The following is a 19223-nucleotide window of genomic DNA, read 5'->3' on the forward strand; positions in this document are numbered from 1 at the left end:
ACAGGCAAGAACTTACGAGTCGATTTCATGGCGTTGCTAGAAGATATATCGATTGCCTAAGGAGAGTTTAATGGAAGATAATGGTGCCAGGAGACACAAGGTGCTGCTGCTGCTGCGTTGCTCCCTGCTCGACTCCTGCTAGGCATTAAAAGGTGGTGGCAAATCTACGAGAGTACAATCAGTCTGCAGATAAATACAGCCATAAAATACGCAGCCTTCTAATGCAAAAATGAAAATCTTTAAGGACCAATATACCAGACAAACGGATTGCATGCTTTGGACGCTGGCCATGCTACAAGGAACTGATGAAGCTAACGATCAAACCAACCATCTGGTTATCATAAGCAGGTCCTTCCATCTGGAAGTGACTTACCCCTTCAAGCAGCTCTGTTTCAACACGTCCTGCCGCAGATTTGATCTTGTTATGCAACTGTTTTACACTTGTGAATCCATCGTTGGTGCCCATGACAAAGAGTTTTGGTTTCTGAGACTGCAGAATGGCTTTATGGTGCCTACCAAAGAGAATGGAGGCAGTCCAACCAAATGGGTATCCCAAGCTAACATAACCAACCACTTGTTCAACCTGATCAACAGCAGAACCTGAAATCGGTGCACCTAAACAAAGAACATAAAATAAGTTTTAAAATAATAAAAAAGCTGCCTTACAAAAGGTCCAGGGAAACAAATCAATAAGAATAAAAAAGTCCACATCCCAAGTAATCTTAATCTCGGAAAATATCAGTATAACTCATAAATTCTGCCAGACTGACAAGTCATTCTCCTCAATTTCTTCAGCTTATCAGTCATATGAAGCTATCCTGGATTTGGTTTGAAACAAAGTTTTGGATCATTTCATCTACTGGAAGAATTTGACCCTGTGTTTATGGAGTCATAATCAAATTCAATGGGTGGGGTTCCTTTTCTGCACAGGAAACAACAAAAGGGTACAAGAGATTTGGCCAGGTGCCTACCACTTTTTCAAATAGTACTTATCAGTTATTAACTAAAAAAGTAAAAACATAATTACCCAATACAAAACATAAAAGTTGTTCAGGAACCATAATTCCTATGACCCTCCTCAACAATCTGATACTTTTACACTTTTATTAACTTCTTTGTGCTACATCTCATGATATATTCAAACTCCTGGAGGCAAGGTGGAGAAGTTCCTGTATTTTGGGTCTCTCACACTTTTTATTTCCTCTGCAGGCATGGGCAGTGCCCTAGAAGCTTCTCCTGTTTGTTGGAAGATATGAAGATGTTGGAGTGTCATTGATGTAATTACTTTATGTTTTTTGTCTCAAGCTGTTAATGTATCCTAACCCTACATTTCTTAAGATTAATAAGAAAGATGAGCATTAAGCTTATGACACATGTTTCCTCAATTTCTGAAATTTTATTTTTCTAGCTTTCATTTTGGAATAGAAAATCCACATTGCTCCATATTTTTATCTATCTATACTTTGTTAAATTAATAAAGATATCACGCCTCTTAACTGTCTTCACTTCCAGATTTTAAGTCATTGTTCCTGCTCTGAACTTGATGAGCTGATGAGTAATATGATACTGTTCACTGGGAACTCAGAGGACTCATCTGGCATGCTACTGGTTGCTAGGAATGGGATGCAGGTATACAAGAATATACTCTAGCTCCATAAGATCCAAATTTCTTTGGACCATTATTAAGTTGGAGATGTCTCCTGTGAACCACTATCTATTATGGTAGCTCGGAATATAATAGGAGAAGCCTCTTATTCATAGAAGTGCTACGTAGCTACATTTCCTACTAGGATGAAATCAGATTCACAGCATGACTCACACTATCTGCTCATCCACAGTTCCCAGAATTTGAATTTGCAGTTGCACCAACCTATGAATAAGATGAGGTTAGTAGTTGGTGAATGATATATTCATGAAATTCACAACACCGTTTCTGTCCTTAGTGAGCCACTGCTTGGGAGTCCTTCCCTGACCCACAGTTTCCTCAATTCCACCATATTCCCCCACCTGTCTCACCATCTTAACTGCTCAACAACAACGCACCTAGTTTTCCTTTCCTTCTCACCATTTCATAACAGTTCAGTCATGTATTGAAGCATCACATTCCCCTAAGTATAAATTTTCTCGATTATGACATGCTGGATATCTAAGATTTTTCTTTATTGCTCTCTATCAAAGCCTAATCTTTTCTTTGTTTGTTTCTTTTTTTGGAAACGGGAGTCTAAAGCATTTTAAACTGGAGCAAGCCCTTTACTTCATGAAAAGACCTCTGACCAAAGGTAATTTATAGCTCAGATACTCACCATCTTTCTTTTCCTCCTGGCATTCAGACCCTTAGGTTCATACTGCAAAGGAGGCATACGAATACAAGATAATCAACTTCATGTGCATTTTTCTTTACGGGGAGGAGATACTAGTATATCCGTACAGCCAGGGGGGAAATCATCCCCCTGAAATATGGAAACACATGTGTTTTGTTCCACTTCCTTTATGATTGCTTCCCCCCTCTCCCTGAAACTTTCTGGTACCCCACTGCATCCACGCACATCTAAGACACATATTTCACTGAAATCTGATTACATAGCAAACAGAACGATCAAAATAGATACTTCACAGAATACTTGAGCTTCAGCGTCGGAATTACACAAAGAGAGTCAAATTTCACAAAATACGTTGGAGCCCATCAAAGAGACCTTTTTGTTTTTTTTTTTTGCACACCTCAAAGGGGGGGTGTATCTCCATATAAAGTTTCTGATAGTTAATTTAACAAACTAAATTTTCATCTCGAAGCCATAAGCACGAATTGAACGAGAAATTAACAGAACCCCATGGCTATAAATCATCACCCACGACACAAGATTCCATCAAAGAAATCCTACAGATTTGGACTCAAATTCGTAAAAATTCATAATTTGTTTATCAAGCATATGCAAATATTAACTTTACTCCAAAAGTTCAGTCTCCCATTCCATGCAATTCAGGATCCATCCATCAATTCAAAAATACACAAAGAATTAAAACGACATATCGACGCGAAAACAATGAAGAAACTTGTAAAATAACAGAAAACACCTTACCTGCAGAAGATCCCACTAGCAAAATCCTCTGAGTGGACAAATTATCACACACCCATTTACAAACAGCAATTACATCATGGATTTCAGAAAATCCAGTCAAGGACGCTCTTCCAGAAGATTTACCAGCGCCCCTGGTATCAAAAGTCACAGCTCTGTAACCCTTCTCTGCTAATCCAGCAGCAATTCCTCTGAGGAGGCCTTGAGAGCCACCCAGCAGAGAGAAAGGGTGGACGAGTACAATGACCAAATCGTCCCTGACGTCGTCGGGTTTAAAGATCCTGGCGTGGAGCTTGACGCCATCGGGGGTTTCGATTTTGCAGGAATCCACAGTGAAGGCCGTAATCGTCATTGAGAGAAGGGAAAGAGAAGTCATCGTCTGAGCTCTAGAGAGATTTTGGTCTATATTTTGTCGGGTTGCGCAAATATTTTATAAAAGAGAAGGCATTAGGCAGCAGTGACGAGTGAGACAGTGAGAGAGACGGGCGTCAAGGTGGTTGAGAACAACGTTATAGACCAGGACATGGATTTCGCTGGTTCAGGCGGATTCTGCGACTCGGAATGGAACGTGAGTCAATCCGAGTCGTTCGGGGTCCTGAAGTAGAATGGAGGGAACCGGGCATTTTCATCCAAATGCTACCAACTCTCGATCTGTACAATATTTATGATTCAAGGTGGGAGACCAAGATGGTCCCCGGCTTCGTCTTTTCATTTTTTAACCTTCTCTTTTTAATTAATTTCTGGGCTTGGGAATTGCTGCCTTGTAAATTATAACGATGGATGGACATAAAAAAACAAATCTTTATCCATTTCGAAATTGAAGTGCAAAATCTACTTGCATGAAAACTTTAACCCCTTCTTGTTTTGTTTCCCTATTTCTATCCCATGAAAAGGGCAAGCGGAGGCGCTCTCTTCTTTCCCTTTCCCCTCTCACTGCAAACTCTATCTACGTTATCGGCTAGCTAGAGCACTGGGGAGAGGAAGTGAAGGGAAGAACAAGGCCCTTCCTCCCCCTGTTGCCCTCCCACTTTGTATATGAAGGCAATGTGGAGAAGGAGAACCTTACCGTTTCCCCTCCCTTTTTACTAGTCAGAAACAAGAGGCAATGTCCCTCCTTCCTCACATCCCTTCTTGCTCGAGGGTGAGGAGGATGGAGGCCGCCTTCCCTCCATTCCCACCACTTGCTTTGTGGAGTAAAAGACAAGTCCCCGAGACTAATGAGAAGAAGAAATACCTCATCTCACCACTGAAAAGTAAAAGCACACGAACAGATCCTCGTCGTTTTCAGTCAGTAGCTGATGGTAATGCCGTATGGCGCCAAATGTTGGATCATAACCTTGATCCATGAACCATCAACGAAGCCCAACGAAATGACTGTAAACTATGTAAACAATCATCCAGAAAGAAGAGAAAAATTCAGAGCTTCCTGTCCGAGAGCGTTAAAAAATTTTGAGTGAAGGAGCGTCTTTAAAATCCCCAACACCAAACACTGCAATTACTCCTTGTCTTCATTTTATAATCACAAATACGAAACAAAACGCTCAGAAGTGTGTAGTTCAATGTTCATCTCACTTTCCGTTTTTTTTCTCCCTTCCCAGATTCAATCACGGGTAGTAACCCCTAGCTCTTTCCAGTGGGGATTCTAACAACACTGAAATGATCAACACCCATTTATTCCCGCTCAAGTTGTAGCATAGGTACGATCTTTCTTCCTCTTCTCAAGATCTTTTAGCCTTCTTTCTTCCTCTTCTTCTTCATTAAATTGTTGATGGATGCTAAAAGTTAGTACAAACTTCTTCCTGTTTTTTCTCTCTGTCTTTGAAGGGCTCTCTTGATTATTGGTTAAACTATCTTTGATGATGAATGCATGGGCAGTGTTCCAGTAGTCAGTAAATTTAAATAGGAAAATAGTTCAGAGGATATTACAGAAGCAGCTGAAGAAACCATACGACCTGTACAAGAAAGGAGAGGTGAGGGAGTGGAGCTGAATTCTTTGGTTTCTATATTAAAAGAGGCCAACGAAGACGAGGGAGTTATCTTTACAGGTCTCAACTGCTACTCAATAGAATGAGTTAAACTCGAGTTTTGTAGAGTCCAGTTCGAGGAGTCAAGAGCAGACTCGAGCATTAATTTTTTTTATAGAATGCAATTTCGTAAAAGGAGAAGTCGAATGGAATCATAAACCTCTGGGGTTATCCTCGAGCTCTGTATGATTAGGATTTTGAGCTTATTTGAGTCGGATACTGGGAGGGATGGGTGGTTGATTCTATAATAAAAACCGGGAAGGATTCAAGTTACATTCTTGCCTCGTCTCTTCTGCATGTCGGAGGTTACAGTTTGGGTGGCTAACTCTCGTCTACTCAAATTACAAAAGTTGAAAGCGAATGGTGTTTTGGATTCTCTTTTTAATTCTTAACGTTTCTTTCAGTGGACTCAAAATTCTTAAAAAAATATATATAAACTTTGATTGCAACGGACTTGAACGGGCCCTGAAGTGAAGACGGCACAATTATCTTCATGCTCCTGATCCCACAAAAGTAAGCACAGAACCTTGACTTTACGGAAAAACTTGACTGCTCCTCATATTCAGTTATTGACTCTATTTTCCATCGATTTCCTTTCAGGAACGAAGGGTTTAGGGTTAAGGGTTAAGGGTTAAGGAAAACGAGTTACCAATTAATTTATATATATTAATATAAAATAAATTTTGATTTATAGATAAATGATTTGCAATGTATAATTTATATTAGATGAGATACTCAAAAATTTTTAATTCAAAATAAATGCAATATAATATGTAATAAGTAACATTTATTAATAAAAAAATCAAATATTAAGAAAATAATTTTACTAATTAATAAATTGAAATATGTAATTCAGAATAACCGGGTTATATCTTATACAGGATAATTATTTATATAAAATGTTATCACCTTTCAAAATACAAAGGTAACCTATTATATACGTATATAACGACACAAGTAGAGAAAGATGGGTTAGCTTGGTTGGGAGGGTCTTATCTAGGAAGCGAATGTTGGGTTGTGTAGAGAAAGATGTCTTAGGTTAGGCAAAATAAAAGGGTATTTTTTTTTTAATGATTATGATTCTCAATTTGGCATTTTTTATCTACGAATCATGGATTTAACGTCTAAGTTTAACCTCAATTAATGTATAATCCATAAATTTTCCAAAGAAAAATCTACCTTAGATTCGGCATCATCAATAAACCCTAATTGCTTGTCTTGCTATCAGATTTTACTATTTGTCTCCATAAACATTTTATGGTTTTTCTTTAAGAGAACTTCTCTATTGTTGGAGGGCCTTTAGAGGGAGGGTATCCCCGTCATTTTCAAAGAGAAGAAAGAGAGCAAAGAGAGAGGGTTGTAGAACCCATTCCCATTCTTTATAAAAAGAATTGCAAAGAAAAGGGCGGCATGCAGAAATTTTTGCACAACAAATGGAAGGGAAATATTTAAAAAGTCATATAATAGCATGCATAATAAGACCCTTCTTACGTAGGAACATAATTTTTTAATAATAACTTTAGATAATCAGTAATCTAACAAACTGGCAAAAACTAGATATTATTCGATTTTGTTTCATTTAATGAATGAGTAAATGAGTAAGATAATTTATTCCATAAACATTCCCTTTTATAAATGATAAACAGAAAATCAAATAATCGGATAAAATTAATATTACTAGGGCTTACAGGCTTACAACGTATTGTAGGTAGGGGTGGTATCGAGTTGAACTTGCATCTGTTCGAGATGGGTTTGGTTTAGCAATAGGCAAAAAAGAACATTATCAGTAAACAAATACAATGCTAATTGAGGGATCAATGTCAGTCAAATCAAATAAACACACTTCCTTTTACATATAAGAAAGCTTGAAACTCTATACATACTAAGAAGTTACAATTTGTCACTATAAAGAGAATTGTAAAGAAAAGGGATAGAGAGGGGTTCCCCCCTTCCTACGCCATGCAAAATTACGTAAAAATCATAATAATACCTTGACATAATCAATAATTATTCGATTTTGTTTCATTTAATACTACTAGATATTATTCGATTTTGTTTTATTTAATGAATGCATAAAAGGAGTAAGATAACTCATTCTATAAACATTCTATTTTATAAACGATAACCAAAAAACTAAATAATCGGATAAAATTAATACTACTAGGGCTTACAAGCTTACAACGCATTGTAGGTAGGGGTGGTATTGAGTCGAACCTGCATCTGTTCGAGCTGGGTTTAATTTAGCAATAGGCAAAAAAGACATTATCAATAAACAACTGCAATGCTAATTGAGGGATCAATGTCAGCCAAATCAAATGACCACACTTCTTTCCTTTTACATATAAGAAAGGTTGAAACTCTATACATACAAAGAAGTTACAATTTAGCACCATAGAAAAAATTGCAAAAATAAGGGACAGGGAGGCGTTCCCCTCCGCCATGCAGAATTACATAAAAAAATTATGATAATACCTTTACATAATCGGTAATCTAACTAACTAACATAAACTAGATATTATTCGATTTTGTTTCTTTTAATAAAAGCATAATAGGAGTAAGATAACTTCTTCTATAAACATTATGTTTTACGATAAACAAAAAACTAAATAATTGGATAAAATTAATGCCACTAGGGCTTACAACCTTACAACGTATTGTAGGTAGGAGTGGTAACTAGTTGAACCTGCATCTGTTCGAGTTAGGCTTGATTTCACAATAGGCAAAAAAGAACATTATCAATAAACAAATGCAATGCTAATTGAAGGATCAATGTTAGTCAAATATAATGACCACACTTTCTTTTACATATAAGAAAGGTTGAAACTCTATACATACTAAGAAGTTACAATTTGGCACCATAAAAAGAATTGGAAAGAAAAGGGACAAAGAGGGGTTCCCCCCTCCCTCTGCCATGCAAAATTACGTAAAAAAATTAAAATAATACCTTTACATAATCAGTAATCTAACTAACATAAACTACATATTATTCGATTTTGTTTCTTTTAATGAAAGCATAAAAGGAGTAAGATAACTTATTCTATAAACATTATGTTTTATGATAAACAAAAAACTAAATAATTGGATAAAATTAATACCACTAGGGCTTACAACCTTACAACGTATTGTAGGTAGGAGTGGTAATGAGTCGAACCTGCATCTGTTCGAGTTGGGTTTGATTTCACAATAGGCAAAAAAGAACATTATCAGTAAACAAATGCAATGCTAATTGAGGGATCAATGTTAGTCAAATATAATGACCGCACTTTCTTTTACATATAAGAAAGGTTGAAACTCTATACATACTAAGAAACAATTTGGCACCATAAAAAGAGTTGCAAAGAAAAGGGACAGAGAGGGGTTCCCCCCTCTCTCTGCCATGCAGAATTATATAAAAAAAATAAAATAATACCTTGACTTAATCAGTAATCTAACTAACTAACATAAACTACATATTATTCGATTTTGTTTCTTTTAATGAAAGCATAAAAGGAGTAAGATAACTTATTTTATAAACATTATGTTTTACGATAAATAAAAAACTAAATAATCAAAAAAATTAATACCACTAGGGCTTACAACCTTACAACGTATTGTAGGTAGGAGTGGTATCGAGTCAAATTTGTATCTGTTCGAGCTGGGCTTGATTTCACAATAGGCAAAAAAGAACATTATCAGTAAACAAATGCAATGCTAATTGAGGGATCAATGTTAGTCAAATCAAATGACTGCACTTCCTTTTACATATAAGAAAGGTTGAAACTCTATGCATACTAAAAAGTTACAATTTGGCACCATAAAAAGAATTGCAAAGAAAAGGGACAAAGAGGGGTTCCCCCCTCCCTTTGCCATGTAGAATTACGTTAAAAATTATAATAATACCTTTACATAATCAATAATCTAACAAACTGACATAAACTAGATATTATTCGATTATGTATCATTTAATGAATATGTAAAAGGAGTAAGACAACTTATTCCATAAACATTCTATTTTATAAACGATAAACAAAAAATCAAATAATCAGATAAAATTAATACCAGTAGGACTTACAAGCTTACAACGTATCCTAAGTAGGGATAGCATCGAATCGAACCGATCTCAAACTTTCATGCGTTCGAGTTGGGCTTGATTTAGCGATAGGCATAAAAGAACATTATAAGTAAGCAAATGCATTACCACCAGAGGGATAATGCCAGTAAAATCAAATGACCGCACTTCTTTTTACATATAAGAAAGGTTGAAACTCTATACATGTTAAGAAGTTACAATTTGGCACCATAAAATGAATTGCCAAGAAAAGGGACAGAGAGGGGTTCCCCGTCCCTCCGCCATGCAGAATTACGTAAAAAAATTATAATAATACCTTTACATAATCAGTAATCTAATGAACTGATATAAACTAGATGTTATTCGATTCTGTATCATTTAATGAATACGTAAACGGAGTAAGACAACTTATTCCATAAACATTCTGTTTTATAAACAATAAACAAAAAATCAAATTAGGACGTATCCTAAATAGGGGTAGCATCGAGTCGAACTGAACTCAAAACTTCATGTTCAAACTGGGCTTGATTTAGCAATAGGAATAAAAGAACATTATAAGCAAATGCTATGCCAATTGAGGGATAATGTCAGTAAAATCAAATGACCGACACTTCCTTCTACATATAAGAAAGGTTGAAACTGCATACCGATTGAATGTTCATCTGATAGTCTCGTTTCTGTTTTATCATTTCCGTCTGATTTTGGGAATTTTCCCGATCAAACATCTGTAGAGCATCTTGTTCTTACTCCTTTACACCCCCAAAAAGAAGCAAACCGCTCCGTTGAATTCACATCAGCAAACACCCATGCCCAAATGAACCCTACCACTGGAATGCCCAGGTGTATAACGGCGCGGAAGCCATTCCATTGTTTAAAATAAAGTTTTTGCAGTTTAAATACTATCGACTGTTGAGTTTTACATTCCCTTTGATAGGAAGAAAAAAGATGACAAAAACCGAAAATGGTTACAGTAACCAATAATTTACATCATCTACCACTACTGCCCGTCATCTTCGTGCCCGCTTCCTCGCAGCCGTCCTCGTCTCCACCTCCGCCGGCTCCTTCCTTCCCCTCGTAGGGGGGGCTGGCGACGCCGCAGACTGTAGGATCGCCTTCTTGGGCGGCCGTCCAACACTCCTTTTCATAACGGCACTGTTCTGCTCCGGTGTCACCTGTTTCGCAGCGGATCCCGGTCGTAAATTTTGATCTCTACGCCCATCTCCCTTCCCTCCCTTCTTCACGTCCGCTCCCTTGCTATTAGTGGCATTGTTGACAGCACTCTTCAACGTCTCCAGCAGCGCTCCGTTAGATGATGAAGTTCGTTTCATCCGATTTAAGAAATTTGCGGCGCTGCGCTTCTTTGCCACAGCCACGGCGTTTGTGTTCCGTTTTTCTAGATCATCCGCCGGAGGGGTAGCTTTCGCCGCCGAGCTAGGATTAGGGCTAGAGCTGGGGTTTGGACTAGAGCTGGGGGCCTTGCTTTTGCTGTTATTACCATTACTGCGACCCTTGCCCGTCCCTGAGCCTCTGGCACCGGTTCCAGACCTCTCCCTCGTCCGCTTCTTGGTGATACGGGGTTCGGTATTCAAATTTGCCGAAGAGTTATCAGGTTCCACGGGCTCGACATCCGGCTTCTCTTCGACTTCAGTTTTCACTTTGTCCGCTAATTTTGAATCACCGGATGCCTTGGCGGCAATCGAGCTTCTTTTGCGGCAGACAGTCAAGGTAGCAGATGCATTGGGTTTCTCGGAAATACTAGAGGGAGTCGGCGTGTTGAGACTGGGTTTAGCTGGTGAAGACGGCAACGGCTGAGTCTGTTCTTCGGACGGAGGTTTTGTTCTCCTAATCGTTGTCCTCAGTTCCTTTGTTACAATCTCGCGCAGCTGAAGCGCGGCTATGGACTCTGATGAGTTTTTGGGAAAGAAGACGATGACATTATTACAGAGAAGGAGCAAATCACGAAAGCATTCGAGGGTGTTCTCAGCATAGACGCCTTCCTCAAGCTTTGACCTTACTGTTTCCAGATCGACGTGTTGTCGAATGGCCCGCTGGTAATCTTCGGTTTCCTGCATTAAAAAGAACATTGCGGTTTCACCCATAATTAGAGTTCCAAATTGCTACCACAAAATCAGAAGTTAGCAGAAACGTTATCGGTTTACTTCCTAGAGGCATTCGATTTGCAAGGTAAACCATATGACACGTGTCAGTCTGCTAATACTCTAATCACGTCATCGACGTGGCAGACCCATCTGTGAGTTAGGAAATATCAACAAAACCAAACCATCTCGGTGGGTAATTTCATCTATTTGTCACTCGAATCCCAAACACGTGTGAAGTAACTTAATTTCTCTAATTTTTCTCAAATTTAAAGGAAAAGTCGCTGACAACATGCGCGTCGGCCCCTAAACCGTCAAAGTTACATGAGGATACATTCCACGACTTACGAGGCACCATCATCCGCGCGGACCACCAACTGGTACAAACCCTTTAAGAGAGGAAGGCGGGAAGGGCTCAGCCTCATATAGTTCATGATCCATGGAGATATACTAAGACACGTACGGCAAAAAAGACGGAAAAAAAAAAAAACGGAAGGGGTACCAAAAAGATATCCTTTTGCTATATCTTCTATTTTTTCCTTGGGTAAAAAAATTGTCGTCTCATGGCGGTTCATCCAGAGAATGCTTTGTTTTTTTTTTTTTTTAAGGTGGGCCCGTCTGTATTTACACTTCGGCCTCACAAAGGTTAAGAAGAATATGTAGGTTACATCTCGAGGCTTTGAAAGGAGAAAGTTATCGCGAGTCGATCCAGAGATTTTAGTCTACTATTCATTGTTTGGGTACGAAACGAAACTTTACAAATGCTTGGTAAATACGAGATTTTTAATGAAAACTCTCGAGCTTGTTCTGGAATCTGGATATTGGTAATAGGCGGAGAGAGTGAGAGAGAAAAAAAAAAAAAAAAAGTGTTAAAGACTCCGAGAAAAACCGTACGAATTTTGTGAATTAAAAATTTAGAAAAAAATCACAACGAAAAAAATACCTGGCTTTCGAGCCGACGCTCGAAAAAAGATCCGTGTTTGTGAGAGCGGATAATCTCGAGGAATACCGCCAACGGTTCCGATTTCACGCAGACGCGCTTACCAGCCGGTGAAACTTCGTCTGCTTCTGGCTCCTCGCCTGATATATCGCCGGTTTGCTTTCGTTTCCGGCGAATTTTCTTCGACAAGCTGGCAGAGCTCTGAACGTCGCTACTCTCCTTCGCGCCGTTTGACTCGGCCACCGATTCCCGGAACTCAACCGAGTCGCCCGAGTCCGGCGGCCGGGCCGCTTCCAACGACTTCACATGCGGTGACGCTGGTGGACATTTTGCCACAGTATCAGAGCTACCGTTATACGAAGCCTCGCCGGCGGGCTTCTGCTCCGATGAGTCAGTGGGGGCCAGATCCGCTTTTCCGGCAGCGGTTTCCGGTTTCGCTGACCTCTCATCCGGTTGCTCTTGTCCCGTTCCCCGGTTTTTTTCTTTCGGATCCGTCGAATTGGATTCGCTAAACGACCGGTTTTCCCGGTCACACTCGTCTCCGTTGAGATGCTTCTCGGCGACGCTTTTCGGTGATGATTTCTCATCAAGGCTGCCTTTCTCTTTTTCGGCCGTTTTATCGTCGTTAGCCTCGCCTTCCACCAGATCTAGTTTCTGACCGCCGTTATCCTTCTTCTGCAGGCCTCTTTCCCGTTCTTCCGTCAACTTCTTCACCTTCAATTGCAAAGACCTGTAAGAACACGACGAAACCATCAGATCGCGCTCATAAATCGTAAAGCGATTCCGACAACGAGATTTTCCAAAAAGGAGTCCGAGAAATTTACACGATCGAAACATCGTATCGTTGAACCTCTCTCCTAAGCTCCGCGACTCTATGTTTCCGCAATTCCTCGAGCCACGGGATGGCCTTGTGATCATTCTCGTCGTCTCCGTCGTTGGATTTGCCACCCTCCGGCGTGAATCGAAGTCGGAGGTCGCGATACTTCTGTTTGCAGTTCTGCGCCGTGAGTATCAGACGCGAGGTGGCCCGGCTCTGCAACTCCATGGCGACGGAGTCCCAGTTGCGGGTGCCATGACGATTAACGGCGCACGCCAGCAAGAGCTCCTCCCACGACCCCCATGAATCGTCCTGTACATCGTCTGCTCTGGCCATGTTGTTGTTATTCTCATGTCTCGTCTTCACCTCCTATACAGATCCTCCATTTTCAAATCCTCCCGGGGGCACTAGGGTTTTGTTATCTTTTCCTTTCCTCTTCTTCGTTAGGTTTCGTTTTTATTTCAATTTCTGCCGTTTTCTTTTTTTCCGTCTCTCCCCCCCCCTCTTCCTTCTCCCCGGGGTATATATCGGTTCGAGATGGAGCACGCAACTCCCCGCTCAAGGAGCGAGGGGTGATCCTGCCCTGTGTGACAAACTTAACCCTCAAATGTGTCGAGAAATTACTTGATTTACCGTCGGGTTTAAAATTTTTGAGTAAGCGGCTATAGACGAAATGACTTAAATACCCCTTTGAGAGAACTTTAAAGAGATGCAAAACCTAATCTCCTTATCGTTCGTGGCCTCCTCACTGGGTGGAACCGCATCAACACTCCTCTTGGCGCCAAACAGACGTTTTTCGGTCACGTTCCAGCCACCGCCCCTTTCATGTGGAAAGGACGCTATCTTGACCCTTGGATCTTCAAGGCCACCTCTTCTATGTTACGATGTCATCCTATCATAGCCTCACTAAACTTAGGGTAATCAGTATAATCCGTTGCCATATGAAATCATTAAATAAAAAACTTTATTGATTAGGGTGCCACCGATGTTACCACAAAAATATCAATAAATATATTTTTATTTATTTTGTCCTAAGTAGATACCATTCTTAGCCGGAATTGTGTTTGTAAAGAATTTTTATTTCAAAGGAAAAAAGTAAAGATCTCTTCAATTTGATTGATAACTTTTTCGACAATTGAATTTTTTTGCCAAATTAAAAAAAATCCACATAATCACAAAAGAAAAGTTAAAATTTTTAGTATTTAATAGTATCCACAGCTAGGTCAACCGAAGTGATTAAGCATTCATGTCGACATAATTGTCAATGCATTAAAAGGGTTTACATAACTTTGCTAGCTAAGTAGAAATTATCATCTTTTTAAGATATTTATAATAAATAAATAATATAAGATTATAAATAAATGTTTTTTAACAAGAAATAATATTTTAATTCTATTTTAATGGTAAAAAAAATTGGGTGAACCTAAGCTTTTATGAATTTAGTTCCAAGCTCATTTTTCCTCAAATTATGATTTTTTTTTGCACAAACCTAATACAAAAAGTAAATCATAATAATTAAAAAAATTACATGGCAACTGATTATACTCTCAATCCCATTTTATGTTTTTTAGGTGCATGTCACAACCCTAGCATATGGCAACAGACTTTTTTATACTCTTAATCCCATTTTTTATATGAGTATAATCAGTTGTAGCTAAGAGATTTAACTCTTAATCCAATTTAATTTGGATACAACGAATCAAAAAATTACCTTAAACAAGCATGTTTGAAAGAGTATGTATCTAATAGACTATTAATTAAGTCCATATTCCTTTTTTTCTTTCTAAAAACCCAATTAAAGTCAAAACGTGAATTCCCATAGAACTAATCAGGTGCATGTCACAACCCTAGCATTTAGGTCGATGGGTAGGTATTTTTGTAACAATAAGTACTTAGGACTCCATTTTCTTCATGTTGAGAATTAGGGTATGTTTGGAACCATTATTATTCTAAAAAATAATTAGCAAAAAAAATAATTTGATCATTATCTTATTTTTACTATTTTTTTTATTTTTTTCTTTTATAAGGGTTCGGTTGAATGGTAAGAGAAGAGACACGTTGGTTTGACCACGTTGGAGAACTAAGAAATCAAAGACCCCTTTTTCATAGTAAAATGTTGTCGATTGAGCCTCCGTTTAGAACTTAAGATTTTAAACTAAAAGTAATTGGTGGAAGCCAACCTTTTTTAGTCGTCCCTCCTTTTGAATCGAAGACTACAAGACCTGATGTAGAGAATTGACAGGAGAATGTTGAATTGAGTTGGGCGTTTCAGATTTTCAAAACCGATCAAATTGTTTAAATAATCGACATATAATATATAGTATTTGTGTTAGATATGTACAAAAAATTATTCTAGTTATAAAAATATTATTTATTTCATCAAATTTACAATAATACTATTATCTTTATCTTCTCATTAAAAATGTAAAAAAATAAATTTAAATAAATGTCAATGTTGGGATAATAAATAAATTTATTTTTTAGTATTATTATTATCAAATGGGCCGTTCATGGACAGGCTATTGATCCTGTATGGGCCGTACAAGTTGGCGATTCCAGTATGGACTTCCCGTCGAAATATTCGGATTAGTCTACCCATGAAACACTAAAGCCTAATATCATAAAGAACTAAGGCCCTCTGAAAGTTAAGTATTTGTTTAAGAATTTTATTTTATATATTTAATTTATTTTTAATTAGTTATTAATTTAAACATGTTGAAATTTATCTTAGTTTATTGAAAAAATAATTAAATAAAATTATATTATAAAACCTAAATCAATTTGATTAATAAAGACTCTTTTTATTTATATAAAATTATTATTTTAATATTATATTTGATTTCTAATTTAAGAGTGAGAATTTAGATATTAAAAAATAATAATTTGATTAAGTATTTGTTTAATTTTAGTTTAGTAAAAAAAACTATCTAAAATAAGATTTAAATCTTTTAATAATAAAATACCCTTTCTTATTTATATAAATTTCTTATTTTAAATATTATATTTAATGAGTTATCGATCTTGTCTCAGAAGAGACAACGGAGAATTGCAGTGCAGGTGAGACCAGACAGAAAACTTTTTAGGTGGGTAGAAAACTCCACCAAATCTTCCACTCAATTTTTGTTCTTATTAGACAAGTTCCATCGCCCTTTCCCTCCTAAACACATTTTGAACATTCCCGCTCACCCCTTTGAGAACTTCCCCAAAATTATTGAACCGAATCGGTGGCTGCTGCAATTTGCCATATTGGAGCTAAGCGAAGAGACATATTACTCGTCTTCAAGTAAGTTTTGCTATTTTATTTGCAGAAGATCTCCAAAGAAGCAAGGGTAAACATTAACAACCGGCGATTCTAAAATATCGAGAACTTGATTACAGGCGGAGGAACCTAAAAATTCGACAATCTAAATAACAAACTCACATATTACTCACAATCGACTGTATTCATTAAATCTTCAAACTCTGTTTTAGAACCTAATATAGAGATCCCGCTCGCCGGTTGTTTCACATTCCGGTACCGGTCGCCGACATCAGAGCCTTCTTCAGCCCCTCGTTCACTTCGTCTTCCAACGACTTTCCGCCCAATTCGCTCAAGTCCGGTGGCCTGTCGCCGTTCCGACGGTCCTTCCCTCCCGTCGATTTCCTGCCCACTTTCTCCTTTCCTCTGTCCTGCTTCCCCGAGTTTCGCGCTTCGACCGCCGACGTAATCTCGTACCGGAGGTCGCCCACGGCCTTTCTCAGCATCCCGTTTTCCGCTTGCAGAAACTCCAACTGTCGCTTGAACGACTCACACGTGTCGGACGCGTCGGAAACTGCTGTACCGGGAAGTCCGCCACCTGATTTGCGCTTAGCCTCGTCTGCCACGTGTTCGATCGAGATCTTGTTGATGAACAGAAGAGGAACCTTTTTGAACGAAAAATCAGCCGTCGGATTCCGAGCCCTGCCCTCGGGGAAAATGTTGCGCAGCTCCGCCGGGAATCTAACGCCCCAACGGAATTTCAACTGGAGGCGTTGTTTTAACGGCAGCACGCTTCGCGCGTTCACCTCCACGCCGGAAAAGAGGCCATCGATTACTCCGCCTGTCTGAACATCGGGAGCGAACCCGTTCGTCTTCGGCGCGGAGTAATCACCGCTCTGTGCGCGGAAAACTCCGTTTTCCGTGGCCGTTTCGCCGCCATCCACTGACCCTTCACCCTCGGTGTCGTGATCTCTGTCAAAAGGTTTAACTTTCTTCCCGAAAACCGAAGATTCGGTCGGTAAAACGATGACCGAACTCGCGGCTTTCTTAATCGAGAAATCTCCCATCTGGGGCTTCAAGCGGAGAAAGAAAGTGGGATTCCCGCGGTTGAGTAGACTGAACTCGGTGCTGATAGTCATCGGAGCAGAAATTGGGGAACCCAATGACCCGATTCCGGTCTTCACGAGGAGGCTGAAAGGATTCCATGAATCATTCGGCCGGTAAGAGACTCTGAAAGAAGGCCCCGATTCGAAGTAAGTACCGAGATTCAAAGACAGCTCCTTGGAGTCACCGGCGGTGATTCCAGAGAGGAAGGGAAGCCCTAAGACGCTGATCGGAATCTTCGCCCGCAGAAGAGGGTTTTGATCCTCGCGGAACTTCACGGACGCTTTCATCTTTCTCCGATAATAGGTTCTTCTCAGTTCTGAGGCAGGCTACTCTTCAAGGGGATAATTTAGAGCATCCAAATCGTCTCGCAATCCTTCCAGCAAAGCGTAGCGGGTTATTGGCTGGCTATGGACAGTAATACACTCAGAAGATTCAGTAAAGGAAGAGTAGCGAACGTTTCGGCCATTCGAGTGTCTGCTCAAGGCTCTCTTACGACTGCTCTCTAGTCTCTACGAACAAAATGTGCCATTTGTTGATTTGTAATTAGGTAGAGAGATAATTGATTCCAGGCGTATAAATGTAAATGACCTGACAGTTTTCTATATTTACAAAACCACCACTGTGTTACATGGACAAATTGAAAACGGAAAAGCGTACTGATTTTGAGCACCCCACGGGTCAGAAGGCGATTGACAATGACGGTGACATGGAGCCTAGCCGGAGTTGGAATTTACGTATCTTTTAGCTTCGCTTAATTTAAATACTTTAAACTCAAACTGCAAGTTTTGCCTCAAACCTAAAATTGGAGTCAAACTCTAGTCCAAAAATTTTAACTGAGTTTGATGAGTTCGATCCTGAGCATTTTGAAAGATTACACCTCCATCAATAATGTTTATTTCATTGACAAACAACAACATTATATGTTGAAGAATCCAAAAGGGTTAAATGATCGATCATATTCGAAGTTTGAGGTAAATAAGAGAAATTATCAACCAAGTAGAGATGGAATTGATTGAGCGCAATTAGAGTAAAGGGTATTTTTATTAAAAAAATTATACTAACAAGTCGACTCATGAGCGAATAAGTCAAATTAGAAAAATCTCAAACTTGGTTTATTGTACTTAATGAGTCGAACTAGAGTAAAAAGCTGAATGAGCCAAACTTTTTTCAAGCCTATTTCGAATGGTTTGAATCCAATTTATTAGTGTTTCTCAGTTTTAATAGGTCTCATAAACCTTGTTCGTATGTAACTCCAAAACTAGCACATATTTATGATGACATCCGGTTTCATTCACAGTCTACCGAAGGGTTACATGCAACAACAGGCAATGAGGAAGATTTCATGCTTAGATCTTTTGACTATTGGTATTGAAGAGGAAATTTCTTGGAAGTTTTGCTTTAATGAAAAGGGTCCACCCTTCACCTGCCTTTAAGCACCAGTGGCGCACCGTCCCTCACCTTCTCCGTGTGTCGTTCTCCTCCCGCCACAGAAGGATAGTCTCTACATTAGTGGACCAATATCTATTTATTCTTGCATTTTTTTTTTTCATATTTCAATCCAACTGGTTGAGAGTAAGCATCGCAATAAAGATGAAAGCCCTCACTCCTTCGACCTACCCACTTCAGAAACTGAACGAACCGGATATCTCGAAACCCGTAGACGGGTTAGATAGATGAGACCCAGGATTTTTTAATTAATTATTAAAATATTATTAATATTTATTTAAAGACGAATTTTTTATTTATTTTTAACTAAATCATCATGTGACTAGGCGTCCATTTTGTAAAGGAACCTCACACTAGTGCACATGCGCAGCACTCACCAGATTCCAACGGATGCGATTGCTCACTTTAAAATCTCTCGTCTTGAGTTCGTCAT

General features: G+C 38.9%; 3 protein-coding genes across 5 annotated transcripts; all 3 read right to left on the bottom strand.

Annotated features, from left to right (window-relative positions):
• Positions 1-33: 33 nt before the first annotated feature.
• On the bottom strand, positions 34-3527 carry LOC137945347 (uncharacterized). 3 transcript variants are annotated; one of them, XM_068791206.1, is made up of 3 exons: positions 3078-3527; positions 256-615; positions 34-164 (listed from the first exon to the last, which is right to left on the bottom strand). In XM_068791206.1, exons 1-2 carry the CDS (start codon positions 3448-3450, stop codon positions 293-295), a joined length of 696 nt encoding a protein of 231 aa, XP_068647307.1. In that variant the 5' UTR covers positions 3451-3527; the 3' UTR covers positions 34-164; positions 256-292. The 3 variants fall into 3 exon arrangements, with proteins under 3 accessions (XP_068647307.1, XP_068647309.1, XP_068647306.1); XM_068791208.1 differs by having other exon boundaries at positions 34-183; XM_068791205.1 differs by having other exon boundaries at positions 34-615; positions 3078-3526.
• A 6474-nt stretch (positions 3528-10001) lies between these two features.
• LOC137946165 (uncharacterized) lies at positions 10002-13502 on the bottom strand. Its single transcript, XM_068792376.1, has 3 exons — positions 13007-13502; positions 12186-12912; positions 10002-11212 (listed from the first exon to the last, which is right to left on the bottom strand). Exons 1-3 carry the CDS (start codon positions 13333-13335, stop codon positions 10154-10156), a joined length of 2115 nt encoding a protein of 704 aa, XP_068648477.1. The 5' UTR covers positions 13336-13502; the 3' UTR covers positions 10002-10153.
• A 2766-nt stretch (positions 13503-16268) lies between these two features.
• On the bottom strand, positions 16269-17869 carry LOC137945850 (uncharacterized). The gene has a single exon (XM_068791908.1). It carries the CDS (start codon positions 17629-17631, stop codon positions 16504-16506), a length of 1128 nt encoding a protein of 375 aa, XP_068648009.1. The 5' UTR covers positions 17632-17869; the 3' UTR covers positions 16269-16503.
• Between the last annotated feature and the right edge of the window lie 1354 nt (positions 17870-19223).

Source organism: Aristolochia californica, unplaced genomic scaffold (assembly GCF_029961685.1).
Source record: "Aristolochia californica isolate CCGP_79_NKW_82.1479 unplaced genomic scaffold, dmAriCali1.0.hap1 SCAF_12, whole genome shotgun sequence".
Lineage (NCBI taxonomy): Eukaryota > Viridiplantae > Streptophyta > Magnoliopsida > Piperales > Aristolochiaceae > Aristolochia > Aristolochia californica.

Bases quoted from the DNA above. Each gene is read 5' to 3' on its own strand.
- LOC137945347 (XM_068791206.1), bottom strand. From the start codon at position 3,450: ATGACTTCTCTTTCCCTTCTCTCAATGACGATTACGGCCTTCACTGTG. The intron at 616-3,077 runs GTAAGGTGTTTT...TTCTTTGTTTAG, and splicing joins GCTAGTGGGATCTTCTGCAG to GTGCACCGATTTCAGGTTCT.
- LOC137946165 (XM_068792376.1), bottom strand. From the start codon at position 13,335: ATGGCCAGAGCAGACGATGTACAGGACGATTCATGGGGGTCGTGGGAG. The intron at 12,913-13,006 runs GTAAATTTCTCG...GTGTTCTTACAG, and splicing joins CGATACGATGTTTCGATCGT to GTCTTTGCAATTGAAGGTGA. The intron at 11,213-12,185 runs GTATTTTTTTCG...TTTTTAATGCAG, and splicing joins AGCGTCGGCTCGAAAGCCAG to GAAACCGAAGATTACCAGCG.
- LOC137945850 (XM_068791908.1), bottom strand. From the start codon at position 17,631: ATGAAAGCGTCCGTGAAGTTCCGCGAGGATCAAAACCCTCTTCTGCGG.